The sequence below is a fragment of the Oncorhynchus mykiss genome, chromosome 21 (assembly GCF_013265735.2).
Source record: "Oncorhynchus mykiss isolate Arlee chromosome 21, USDA_OmykA_1.1, whole genome shotgun sequence".
Lineage (NCBI taxonomy): Eukaryota > Metazoa > Chordata > Actinopteri > Salmoniformes > Salmonidae > Oncorhynchus > Oncorhynchus mykiss.
In genome coordinates, this window is record NC_048585.1 from 53,881,494 (window position 1) to 53,894,460 (window position 12,967).

The 12,967-nt window shown below is 43.6% G+C and overlaps 2 protein-coding genes across 25 annotated transcripts in view; one reads left to right on the top strand and one right to left on the bottom strand.

Annotated features, from left to right (window-relative positions):
• LOC110500727 (ankyrin 2b, neuronal) overlaps positions 1–9,834 on the top strand; it is a 155,324-nt gene extending 145,490 nt beyond the window's left edge. For all 10 annotated transcript variants that reach the window (XM_036958185.1, XM_036958193.1, XM_036958191.1 and 7 more), the window contains 3 exons: positions 4,318–4,506; positions 4,798–4,889; positions 5,400–9,834. In XM_036958185.1, the coding sequence (XP_036814080.1) occupies positions 4,318–4,506; positions 4,798–4,889; positions 5,400–5,613 (495 nt within the window). In that variant the 3' untranslated portion in view covers positions 5,614–9,834. The remainder of the gene's footprint in view (positions 1–4,317; positions 4,507–4,797; positions 4,890–5,399) is intronic.
• A 155-nt stretch (positions 9,835–9,989) lies between these two features.
• The window catches only part of LOC110500890 (calcium/calmodulin-dependent protein kinase type II delta 1 chain), a 93,697-nt gene continuing 90,719 nt past the window's right edge, over positions 9,990–12,967 (bottom strand). For 14 of the 15 annotated variants that reach the window (XM_036958198.1, XM_036958200.1, XM_036958196.1 and 11 more), the window contains one exon: positions 10,643–11,490. Coding sequence is in view for 1 of the 15 variants with exons in the window: in XM_036958196.1 (XP_036814091.1) it covers positions 11,487–11,490 (4 nt within the window). In the remaining 14 variants the exon portion in view is untranslated. Of the gene's footprint in view, positions 11,491–12,967 lie in introns of all 15 variants that reach the window. The other variant, XM_036958205.1, reaches the window with a different exon arrangement.

A 12,967-nucleotide genomic window follows, 5' to 3' on the forward strand; every position in this document is an offset into this window, starting at 1 on the left:
AAGGCATTGTTTATTTTGCTCGGCATCATTCACAAGTGTTAATGTAACGGATGTGAAACGGCTAGCTTAGTTAGCGTGGGCGCTAAATAGCGTTTCAATCAGTGACGTCACTTGCTCTGAGACCTTGAAGTAGTAGTTCCCCTTGCTCTGCAAGGGCCGCGGCTTTTGTGGAGCGATGGGTAACGATGCTTCGAGGGTGACTGTTGATGTGTGCAGAAGGTCCCTAGTTCGCGCCCGGGTATGGGCGAGGGGACGGTCTAAAAATTATACTGTTACATTGATGCTGTTGACCCGGATTACTAGTTGCTGCGGAAAAAAAGAAGGACATTGATGCTGTTGACCCGGATTACTAGTTGCTGCGGAAAAAGGAGGAAGGTCAAAAGGGGGGTGAGTGTAACGGATGTGAAACGGCTAGCTTAGTTAGCGTGGGCGCTAAATAGCCTCTCAATCAGTGACGTCACTTGCTCTGAGACCTTGAAGTAGTAGTTCCCCTTGCTCTGCAAGGGCTGCGGCTTTTGTGGAGCGATGGGTAACGATGCTTCGAGGGTGACTGTTGATGTGTGCAGAGAGTCCCTGGTTCGCGCCCGGGTATGGGCGAGGGAACGGTTTAAAACTTGTACTGTTACATTGATGCTGTTGACCCGGATTACTGGTTGCTGCGGAAAAAAGGAGGAAGGTCAAAAGGGGGGTGAGTGTAACGGATGTGAAACGGCTAGCTTAGTTAGCGTGGGCGCTAAATAGCGTTTCAATCAGTGACGTCACTTGCTCTGAGACCTTGAAGTAGTAGTTCCCCTTGCTCTGCAAGGGCTGCGGCTTTTGTGGAGCGATGGGTAACGATGCTTCGAGGGTGACTGTTGATGTGTGCAGAAGGTCCCTAGTTCGCGCCCGGGTATGGGCGAGGGGACGGTCTAAAAATTATACTGTTACATTAATATATCATTTAGATTGGTTTAGAATGGACCATTATCATGCACCTGTATCGAAACAGGGGCATCAGGGAAAAATACATGTCATCTATGCACTTAAATTGCGAATGGAGGACGCTTTTCCCCATGGTTTATTTTCATGCCTGCCAGGTAGGCTATACCCCTGTTGTAAATATAAGCAATGTGATTTAATATTAGGAAAGTTGAGAAATAAATATAGTAGGCCTAGCCAATAGAAAGCTGATCCCTCTCTTTTCAGTAGAGGCCATCATTCTGATTTCTCGTGCAAATGCATAGCCTATAGAAATGTTGCACAACATGAGCTCTCATGAAGTGTTTGAATCGATTTTCATTGATGTCAGAGTGATTAGAGGGACAATAGAGTGCTGAGTACCAGGCAGTTAGCAAGTGTGTTAGGCTACTAATGACCAGCAGCAGCATCAGAGCTTGGAGAAGCCTAATTACCGTGACTAAACAGTCACGTGGAATTTGACTGCCTTCATGACTGCCGGTGTGGAGGTAATACAGTCAACGCTACAGCCCTAGTACTGGACCCCCATGGGAATCGAACCCACGTCTCTGGCATTGCAAATGCCAAGTGTCTATAGTCTTTCTTTGGGGTCAATATTCCAGTGTTTCTGAAAACTATTGAGTATTACATGCAAGAACCATTTCAATGGCAATATACTTATGCAGTATACTAGATGCTGTAGATATCTGTCAGCTAGAACACTACACCTCCCATAACCCCCTGTGCTACAGGTCACCTGGCCAATTAAGGAGCTGAGTGATAGGTTAACTTGGCAGCATCTGTGCTAAACTGGGAGCATGCCACAAGAGGACCTGCAAATTGCACAGCTTCACGGACCCAGGGTTTTTTTCTGGATCAAAATGCACAGCTTCACGGACCCAGGGTTTTTTTCTGGATCAAAATGCACAGCTTCATGGACCCAGGGTTTTTTTCTGGATCAAAATGCACAGCTTCACGGACCCAGGGTTTTTTTCTGGATCAAAATGCACAGCTTCATGGACCCAGGGGGTTTTTCTGGATCAAAATGCACAGCTTCATGGACCCAGGGTTTTTTTCTGGATCAAAATGCACAGCTTCATGGACCCAGGGGGTTTTTCTGGATCAAAATGCACAGCTTCATGGACCCAGGGGGTTTTTCTGGATCAAAATGGGGCTTAGGCAGTGGGCGTGGCAGTGGGCGTGGCAGCGCATTGGTACCAACCATTAGTATGTGTGTAACGGGGGCTGAGCTATAGCGGAGTTTGTGAGGTAAGGCCGGATCCAGAAGGGGCCCGGGGCCGGGTAATTTTTACAAAACATCTGTAGAGTCAGAATGTTTTGAGCTCTATGATACTCACAAGCGTTGTTAGAAGGTAAAGGGTTCTTCTACATAAAAGATCAGAGGAAATCCCAGGACATACAGCAGTGTCTATAATGCTGTATAAGCTCACTTAGTTGCTGTCACAAACTCCACACAGTTGTCACTGACTAGTTGGATATTAATTTCCCACTGAGCAAACCATTTCTGTTCTTCATATAAGTCATTTTGATCAGGTTTTTGCTTTGGCTGACCTTATTTTCTTTATCGACATTTGTCAAGGAAACTCATGAATGCAACTGTTTATGTCAAATAGTTTTGTGTTCGACTAAGCTAACATATAGAATAGTTATAAGATGGCCACACCATAGATCATTTAGCTAGTTGATTTGGAATTCTAGGACCCCTTTAGGTATCAAAAAAATATATAAAAAATGATTTGATAAATTATTACATTTGGCCTTTACTACTGTAGCCCATAGAACACATTGAATAACAAATCCATAAAAAAATAAATAATGAGGAATAAGGATTTGAACTTTTTTCACATTTTGTTACGATACAGCCTTATTCTAAAATGGATTAAATATTTTAAAAATTCTCATCAATCTACACACAATACCCCATAATGACAAAATGAAAACGGTTTTACATTTTTTTTCTAAGTTATTAAAAAATAAAACAGAAATACCTTATTTACATACGTATTCAGACCCTTTGCTATGAGACTCGATATTGAGCTCAGGTGCATCCTGTTTCCATTGATCATCCTTAAGATGTTTCTACAACTTGATTGGAGTCCACCTGTGGTAAATTCAATTGATTGGACATGTTTTGGAAAGGCACACACCAGTCTATATAAGGTCCCACAGTTGACAGTGCATGTCAGAGCAAAAACCAAGCTATGAGGTCAAAGGAATTGAATGTAGAGCTCCGAAACAGGATTGTGGGAAAGGTACCAAAACATTTCGGAAGCATTGAAGCTCCCCAAGAACGCAGTGGCCTCCATCATTTTTAAATGGAAGAAGTGTGGAACCACCAATACTCTTCCTAGAGCTGGCCTCCTAGCCAAACTGAGAAACTGTCACTCTGACAGAGCTCTGAAGTTCCTCTGTGGAGATGGGAGAACCTTCCAGAAGGACAACCATCTCTGCAGCACTCCATCAATCAGGCCAGACGGAAGCCACTCCTCAGTAAAAGACACATGACAGTCCGCTTGGAATTTGTCAAGGGGCACCTAAAGGACTCTGACCATGAGAAACAAGATTCTCTGGTCTGATGAAACCAACTCTTTGACCTGAATGCGAAGCATCATGTCTGGAGGAAACCTGGCACCGTCCCTACCGTGAAGCTTGGTGGAGGCAGCATCATGCTGTGGGGATGTATTTCAGCATCAGGAACTGGGAGAATAGTCGGGATCGAGGGAAAGATGAACGGAGCAAAGTACAGAGATCCTTGATGAAAACCTGCTCCAAAGAGCTTAGGACCTCAGACTGGGTCAAAGGTTCCTGTCCAACAGGACAAGGACAACGACCCTAAGCACACAGCCAAGACAACGCAGGAGTGGCTTTCGGACAAGTCTCTGAATGTCCCAGAACCTGGACTTGAACCCGATCAAATATGTCTGGTGAGACCTGAAAATAGCTGTACAGCAATACTCCCCATCCAACCTGACTGAGCTTGAGAGGATCTGCTGAGAATAATGGGAGAAACTTCAGACTATGACACACAAATACAAGTGTGCCAAGCTTGTAGCATCATACCCAAGAAGACTCGAGACTGTAATTGCTGCCAAAAGTGCTTCAACAAAGTACTGAGTAAAGGGTCTGAATACTTATGTAAATGTGATATTTCTGTTAGTTTTTTTTGTAAAAATGTCTAAAAACTGTTTTTGCTTTGTCATTATGGGTTATTGCGTGTAGCTTGATGAGGAAAAAAAATATTTAAACCATTTTAAAATAAGGCTTTAATGTAACAAAATGTGGAAAATGTCAACGGGTCTGAATACTTTCCGAATGCAGTATAAATCAGTTAGCTTAGAACCCTATGTTTGACCTCTCCAGTTGACCTTCTCGGAGCCCCTTGCCCTGGGGGCCACCACGGCCTCAGAGATCGAGTCAGAGCAGGCGCAGGGTCGAAAGGTCAGCAAGGTGGTCAAGACGACGGTGGTGAGGGGCGAGAGGATGGAGAAGCAGACAGGTGACCCCTCGCTGGCCGCAGACCTCCCCTCGGCCAAACAGGACTTTGAGAAGGTCAGTAGGTTGAGGGAGACCAGTTGTGATATAAAGCCAGGAAGGTATTTTCTACCTCAGTGGCTTGAGCAGAGCAAGTTGAGCTGGATCAAGTGTTGTAAGGGATACTATGCCTGGAACATAAAGCTGAATGATTAGAGCTGTATAGCATGCCATTGAAATGGTTCTTGACTGACATGTTTGTTACTGTATGACCTGGTAAAACCTTATTGAAGACTTAACTCAACTCTAAGAACAGACACAGGGGTTTTGGTGTTTGATATGTTCTTTTCCTTGTTCTGTCACATCCAGGCATTAGGTTTTGCTGGAGGCTTTGGGAAAATTCAACTTCCCCATTTAGTAGAAAAAGAGGTTGTGAAGGAGGACGGTTCTGTTGTCAAAAGGTTTGAGAACAGCATGGGAGTGTTCATTAATTGACCCAAGGTGTCCATGTTTGTACACTCCTGTTAGTTTTTTGAGTGATTTATCTGAAAGCAAGATGTAAATACCTCTGTCTTAACATTTAGTTTACATGCTTAGATAAAATGCTAAGATTCGGACCTGGGCATGTGCAAAGTAAGTTACCCATCGAAGGGCGTGTTTAAGATGACTCATACGGTTGCTGTTGGTGATGGTAGAGAGAAGGCTAACCTGCATGGATTTTTTTGAGACATGGATGGATTAGCTCGAATGGTTTGGGTCACTATGACCAGTGACCAAAGTTAGTTAGTTTCAGTCGAAAGCCAATGAAGCTTTGACAAAACGTTCAGGTTCTTTTGGAATTATTGGTTAACCAAGTCTAATAAACTCTCTCTTCCATCTCTCGCTCTCTCTCCCCCTCCCTCCCTCTTTCTCTCTTTCTCCCATCTCCTTATCTCCCTCCCTCCCTTGTCTTTTCTCTGTCCCATCTCCAGAACCCAGATGCGTAAGTCTCGTACCCAAAAGAGGACTGTGGTGATGGATGCCCAGGGTAAGCATGTGCACCTGGAGCGGCTGGACGACACCCCAGAGACCCTGCAACCCGATGCCCTTCAGCAACACCTGCACTTGCTGCTCCAACGCTATTGCGCCAAGGAGGAGGAGGGAGGAGAGAAGGAGAAAGAGGAGGAGAGGAGAAAGAAGAAGTGATGGGCTTTTTTGATTTGCTGGCTGAGTTGTGTGTCTTCCCTTTTGGCCTCGTCCCCCATGCTACATAAGCCTCCTATCCACAAAAAAACCCATGAAGTCTTGTAAGCTATTCTCTACCACAACTCTGACCCCTCGATGACCCCTAACGACCCTTAACCTTTACCAGCCAGACTTCCCCTGCTAAAGACACTGGATTACGTTTTGGTTTCAATTTTTGTTTTTCCCTTTTGTGGCAAATAATGAAACAGTTTATTATTTAATTTTTTTGCTTTTGACTTGTTTCCAGTTTTTTTTTTTGCTCATTTTGTGACCAAAGATGGCACCCCCTTTCTCGTCGGGTGACTTAGAATATATTTTTTTGTCTGTTATCCTTTTGTTTGGTTCTTGTAGTTTTTGGCTGCTGTGGTACAATAAAAAAGAGCAACACAAAAAAAATGCACCGAATGAAAACAGCTACAGGAAATGTCTGAAGAGGGTGCACCTCGCACGTTGGCCTCATGCAGAGGCCTCTTTCTGAAGGAACGATTGTAAACATTTGTAAATAGAGAAGACAAAACAAACAGCAATTCAAAAGCATTTGTTACATTTGTCCCACGGTACCTGCTGTACACGTACGTGTACCAATCTGTTCTGTGGTCAAGGGTGAAGGGTCTTGACCCTTTTCATCCGACTATCAAGAGATTGTTACATAGGAGTCCGTTGTCATAAACAGTTTTGGAGAGATACTGTTTTAAAGGAGTGAATGCCATAGTCTTTCATCAAGGACTTTTGAATCAGATAAGCGCAAATACGCTTTGATCTGAACCCCCATTTTACTAAAGCAAATCATCCCCAAATAACCCTCCACTACAGTTCAGTTTACAAAGTTGGCTCAAGGTGGTTACGTGTGTAATGATGTGGTGTTGTTTGTTTTACATGAGCTTTGTGAACACACGTTCTGCCCCAGCCCCAGGTACTGCCCCAGGTACTGTCCCCATCTCCCTGTTTTTCTCTGTCTGTTTCTGTTTTATGGGTGTTGTGTAGTCAAACTTCCTTCTGAGCAGTGCTTCAGACTGCTGCCACCTATGTGGGTGTGTGTGTGCGTGTGCGTGTGCACGTATGTACGTGAGTGTGTTTGTGTGTTATTTCATAGTATCCTCACTGACATTGCGACCTGCCGTTTTCGAAAGAAATTATCCAGAATGTTCTCTTTTCTTGTCCTTCATGTACGCTCTTTTATCTTCCATTACTACACCTACAGGTCATAACACCAGGTACGTAGCCCCTCCTTCCCTCCCATTACTACACCTACAGGTCATAACACTAGGTACGTAGCCCCTCCTTCCCTCCCATTACTACACCTACAGGTCATAACACTAGGTACGTCGCCCCTCCTTCCCTCCCATTACTACACCTACAGGTCATAACACTAGGTACGTCGCCCCTCCTTCCCTCCCATTACTACACCTACAGGTCATAACACCAGGTACGTCGCCCCTCCTTCCCTCCCATTACTACACCTACAGGTCATAACACTAGGTACGTAGCCCCTCCTTCCCTCCCATTACTACACCTACAGGTCATAACACTAGGTACGTCGCCCCTCCTTCCCTCCCATTACTACACCTACAGGTCATAACACTAGGTACGTCGCCCCTCCTTCCCTCCCATTACTACACCTACAGGTCATAACACCAGGTACGTAGCCCCTCCTTCCCTCCCATTACTACACCTACAGGTCATAACACTAGGTACGTCGCCCCTCCTTCCCTACCATTACTACACCTACAGGTCATAACACCAGGTACGTCGCCCCTCCTTCCCTCCCATTACTACACCTACAGGTCATAACACTAGGTACGTCGCCCCTCCTTCCCTCCCATTACTACACCTACAGGTCATAACACTAGGTACGTCGCCCCTCCTTCCCTCCCATTACTACACCTACAGGTCATAACACTAGGTACGTCGCCCCTCCTTCCCTCCCATTACTACACCTACAGGTCATAACACCAGGTACGTAGCCCCTCCTTCCCTCCCATTACTACACCTACAGGTCATAACACTAGGTACGTCGCCCCTCCTTCCCTCCCATTACTACACCTACAGGTCATAACACTAGGTACGTCGCCCCTCCTTCCCTCCCATTACTACACCTACAGGTCATAACACTAGGTACGTCGCCCCTCCTTCCCTACCATTACTACACCTACAGGTCATAACACCAGGTACGTAGCCCCTCCTTCCCTCCCATTACTACACCTACAGGTCATAACACTAGGTACGTCGCCCCTCCTTCCCTCCCATTACTACACCTACAGGTCATAACACTAGGTACGTCGCCCCTCCTTCCCTCCCATTACTACACCTACAGGTCATAACACTAGGTACGTCGCCCCTCCTTCCCTCCCATTACTACACCTACAGGTCATAACACTAGGTACGTCGCCCCTCCTTCCCTACCATGAGTCACTTGTGCGTGCCATCTCACCCATCTATCAATGACTTTGATTAAAGGTAGACTCAGCCATATGACGAGGATGCAGAAAGTAAACATAGTGGGTCAATTTCCACAACAACTAAGAGCGTTGAAGCGTGAGGCTCAACTTCTCTGCTGTTTTGGTCCTGCGGCTTCCACTCTGTGAACAGCCTGAAGCAAACCTGTGCACCTACTGGGTGTGACTATGTGAGAGCAAAGTCTTTCATCTCACTATCTGCGGTGCTGCTCGTGGCAACATCATTTCATTGAGTCTTTCTTTAAGCCTGTTAAGATTTGTACAAGCAAGTATAGGACAGAGAGAGACCAGTGTGCTGTAGTTGTTCTGTTTAATTTGCTGTTGTTGATTAGATTTTTTTCTGTTGGTTTTATGGTAACCAATAAATGGTGATAAGATCGGCACATCATCTTGAGTTTCTGACAGATTATTTTCGGTCTGCTTCGTGTTTGCGTGTGTTGGTAGCGTGGAGATGGAAGATCCTTTATCATTGGCCCTTTGACATGCATTATTTCTTGCTCAATGGTATGTTTCCACAATCTTGTTCTGAGGGCAGATTGGTTGGAAGGCCAAGGGAATGGAGCTTGAGCTATATGATTGGTTAACCAGTGTGTCATAGGAAACACTGTACACCTGGCAACCATGTCAGCATGCACTGCATCTGGCCCACCACACGAGTCACTAGTGCACAAAGACATCCCTGCCAGCCAAACCCTCTTCTTACCCAGACTATGCTGGGCCAATTGTGTGCCACCACATGGGTCTCCCAGTCGTGGTGAGCTGTGACAGAGCCTGGACTCGAACCCAGAATCTCTAGCGACACAGCTAGCACTGCCTTAGACCACTGTGCCACTCAGGAGTCCACATTACCTTAGAAAGTAAACTGTTCGTCATTTCGTTTGACTGGTTAGATTCAAAAGACCAAAACGTCCAGCTGATGGTGTGTGCCTGAGTGGCAGAGGGTGTAAGACATAGGTTGCAATACCAGAAGGCGCCTAGTTCAAATCCCAGTCATCTTTTGTTTCCCCCTCATTCCTTGCCTAAATGTTCTGCCCTCAGAACAAGCTCTACTGTTAATTACCATCCAAGCAATATCATTGTGATTTTGGCCCCCACAGACTTGCAAGGCCTATTCATTTCAACTGGTATACATGGGGGTGGAGTAAACACGGAGCTGTCTTCTGTTTCATTTTGTTTCTACGTATTTATTGATGTCCAGCCATGCTCCTCTCCTCCTCCAGTGTGCGGAGACATGAGTGTGTTTTGTGTGAGTGCAAGTTGAAGATGGGAAAGGGAATTTCAATTAAAACTCGTCAACCGATAAGTTGCCATTGTACGCAAGGCTTCACATGAATTCTGAAACGCTCTAGAAACCATGACCGAAACAAATGCAGAAACCAGAACTGACATGGATGTACTGTAATCTTGGGCTGGCTGGCTAAAAGCATCGTTGGGTGTTATCTGTGGTACAGACTTTATCTATGTAATCTATCTAATATTACGGTTCATCACTTTGCCAATTTACTTTGTGTGATCAAAATCAAAGAAACCCAAAAAAATGTCAAAAACTTGCATTTGATTTGATGAATCCGCATCTTGTTTCCATGGTGATAACAATATTACACGTATATAAATATCTATGAGGGCATGTATTAGTTAATAATAAAGGAGGGGAAAGTCTGAATGGCTAACATGGCATAGCAGCTGCAGTGTATGTGGCAGAATATTAAATTGTACATGTGTCAAATGTGTGGTGTGGTTGTCATTTTTACTAACCATGCTTTGAAGGACTACAGCCATTAGAAGTCAAATGTCAACTTTTTTTTAATGTATTTTTATTTGTTTATTACAGTGAACACCTCACAAACTTGAAGCTATGGGCAAAGTGACATGGAAATAAGAGATTTGGCAGAAATCACATTTTATTTGATATTTCTTAAACATCTATCAGTCCTTTCTCATCATGGCAACAATATACACTTTGTCCCATAGTACAGTTCAACGTAACTTTAAAAAAAATGTTGTCTCACCATTCCTGTAGGAATAAATGGGGGAAGTAATGGTTCTTAACACCACAGTGGACATCCTAATGGCAAACCTACACAGTGCCTTTAATCCCAAAATTCTAGGTTGACCCTGATTCAATTTTACTGCATATCTAACTCCCTTACATTTCCATCAGCAACACCAATTTATGAAAATATCTACCAACTAGGAAAAACTAACCAGAACAATGTGATCCCATATGACCGTCTCCCTTCTCAGTATAAAACGTTGTGTGTTGCAACTTGTCAAGTAGAGTAACTAACACCCAGGTGTCAGTGGTAAAAGGCTATTTTGTCTTCCATAGGTTCTTATGCATGGACACAGGGTTGGGGAGAGAGGAGATGCTACACTAAAGAAACAGAACCATTCGCTATACATGAAAAGGTCAATAGTTCCCCCCAAAAATATAGAACCAATAAAATTCACATAATTATAATCATCCTTATGAAAATATCATGATTAGACTTTTAGACAGTGTTCCATATGTCATACAATGGCTTTGAGTGATACAAGTGAAAGAAAGAATGTAAACTATAGATCAATCATTGAGAATTCGGTCACATTACGATGATGTAGACACAAACGCATATTATAAAACATAGGATACCATTTTGCCCTTAACATAAACGGTCAATAAAAATTCCCAGTAATCATACTTAATATTGAGCCAGTTGAGAACAACTTGAATTGTTAAAAGATTGCAAACTAAGCTCATATTTAAACAGTTTAATATTCCAGAGTTTAAGCAAAGATATAGCGATTCACATCAATCACAAGTCTATACATCACCAAAATAAAAGCAAGCTCATGTTTGTCGTTCACTTATGTTCTTAGATTTTTCTGCACAAAGACTGACATTTAAAGAAGGATTGACAGACTGCAATGTTGGTTTAAGGCTAAACCTATATCAGTTCAGTTGTTGGGATTGATGTGTAATATTCAGATGAGATGAATACCTTAATGAGTTTGGTGTTGGTTCACCGCATGTTCCTGACACTGATAATATTGAAGATTGAACATTTTCCCATGGCATTCAAACATAAACATGTTCAAAAAGAGGAAATCATTGTTTCAGAATAAAAAACAAAAAATGTTTAGTTATAAATGTCCTGCGATGAGACAGAAGGTGATAAAACAAAATGTTCACTCAAATGATAAAATACAAAATTATATCGTCAAGATTGTTGTGTATTTCCTTTTCATCTTTTGCAAGAAGAATCTTCAGTTCAGCATCGACGATATGTAAACAACACTCTGAGATGGCAGAGTTGGGCCGAGATTGGATGAGGATGTGACAGACACTTGGTAGGCGGGGTCCATAGATCAGCAACAGCTGCAGGATAGGGCGTCATCTCAACTGCAATACAAAGATCATTTTGGAATTAGTAACTTGGGTTGTATTGTCAAAATGTGTGTTTGAGGCTAGAGAAAGACCAAAGCGTAAACAAAGCAGACCAATCTAGCTACACAGCTCCCGGATAAAGCAGGTTAGGTGGGCTAAGCTACAGTGCTTACTCCACTAAAAATGTTGCAATTATGCTGCGGGACTTAAGAGGTCATTTGTGGTTTAGTACAGTACCCTGCATCACCACTTCATTGCTCCAGACCACCACAAGGGGGAGTTAGAACACGGATTATGCTTTTGGGTCCTACTGTGTCTAACATAAATAGAAACTGATGCACGACTTCAGTATTACTTTCTAAAACGGTTGTTACACTTATTATTTTGTTCTTACTGTAGTACTTTAGGCCACTCCCGACCGGTCACGTTGAGTGGCACAAAGGTCTGTGTTGCTACAGATGTTGGTTCAATACCTGCGCCGGACTCAACTTTTTCCTCACTCATTTTACGTTATTTGAAAACTAAATCTCCCAAAAAAAAAATTAAATTTTTTTAAACAAAGCGATTATTATTATTATTATTATTATTAAAGCCAGTTGGATATTCTCACAGATATATTATTAACCCTGTTAATAGGAGGACAATATATATTGGTCATGGCTCCCAATGCAGTTCTCCAGCTGTATCCACTGAAAGCACGCAAGGTTCAATGCACGAGGGCAAGGGGCACAGGATGGGCCGCAGAGCCACGCACAGAAGACCGACCTAGCCCATGGGGAAGGGAGGAGGAAGAAGGAAGGCGGAGGGGGTGGACCCCCACCCTGCCACAATGGGTAGCACAGAGCAACACTAAGGGGCAGTGCACTAATAATGGCCCTGACTAGGGAAACGTTCCTGCTGTTCTGTTCTTAGTGCCAGTCTGCAGGTTGAAACTAAAACCAGGTAACTAATAAATGGCATCTTTATGCTTTTGCTAATAAAATAATGATAAAAATACTCTTTCAAAATGCCGATGCCAATTCAGTTATGGATCCATAACGAATTACTATGGGAATAAAAATCAATGAATTACAGAAATATCCTCCAATCCTCTATAGTCCCTGTGCCCAAGAACAAAGGCAACCTGCCTAAAATGACTACAGACCCGTAGCCATGGAGTGCTTTGAAAGGTTGGTAATGGCTCACATCAACACCATTAACTCAGAAACCCTAGACCCACTCCAATTTGCATACCACCCAAACAGATCCACAGATTATGCAATCTCTATTGCACTCCACACTGCCCTTTCCCACCAGGACAATAGGAACACTTATGTGAGAATGCTATTCATCGACTACAGCTCAGTGTTCAACATCATAGTACCCTCAAAGCTCATCATTAAGCTAAGGATCCTGGGACGAAACACCTCCCTCTGCAACTGGATCCTGGACTTCCTGACGGGCCGCCCCCAGGTGGTGAGGGTAGGTAGCAACACATCTGCCACGCTGATCC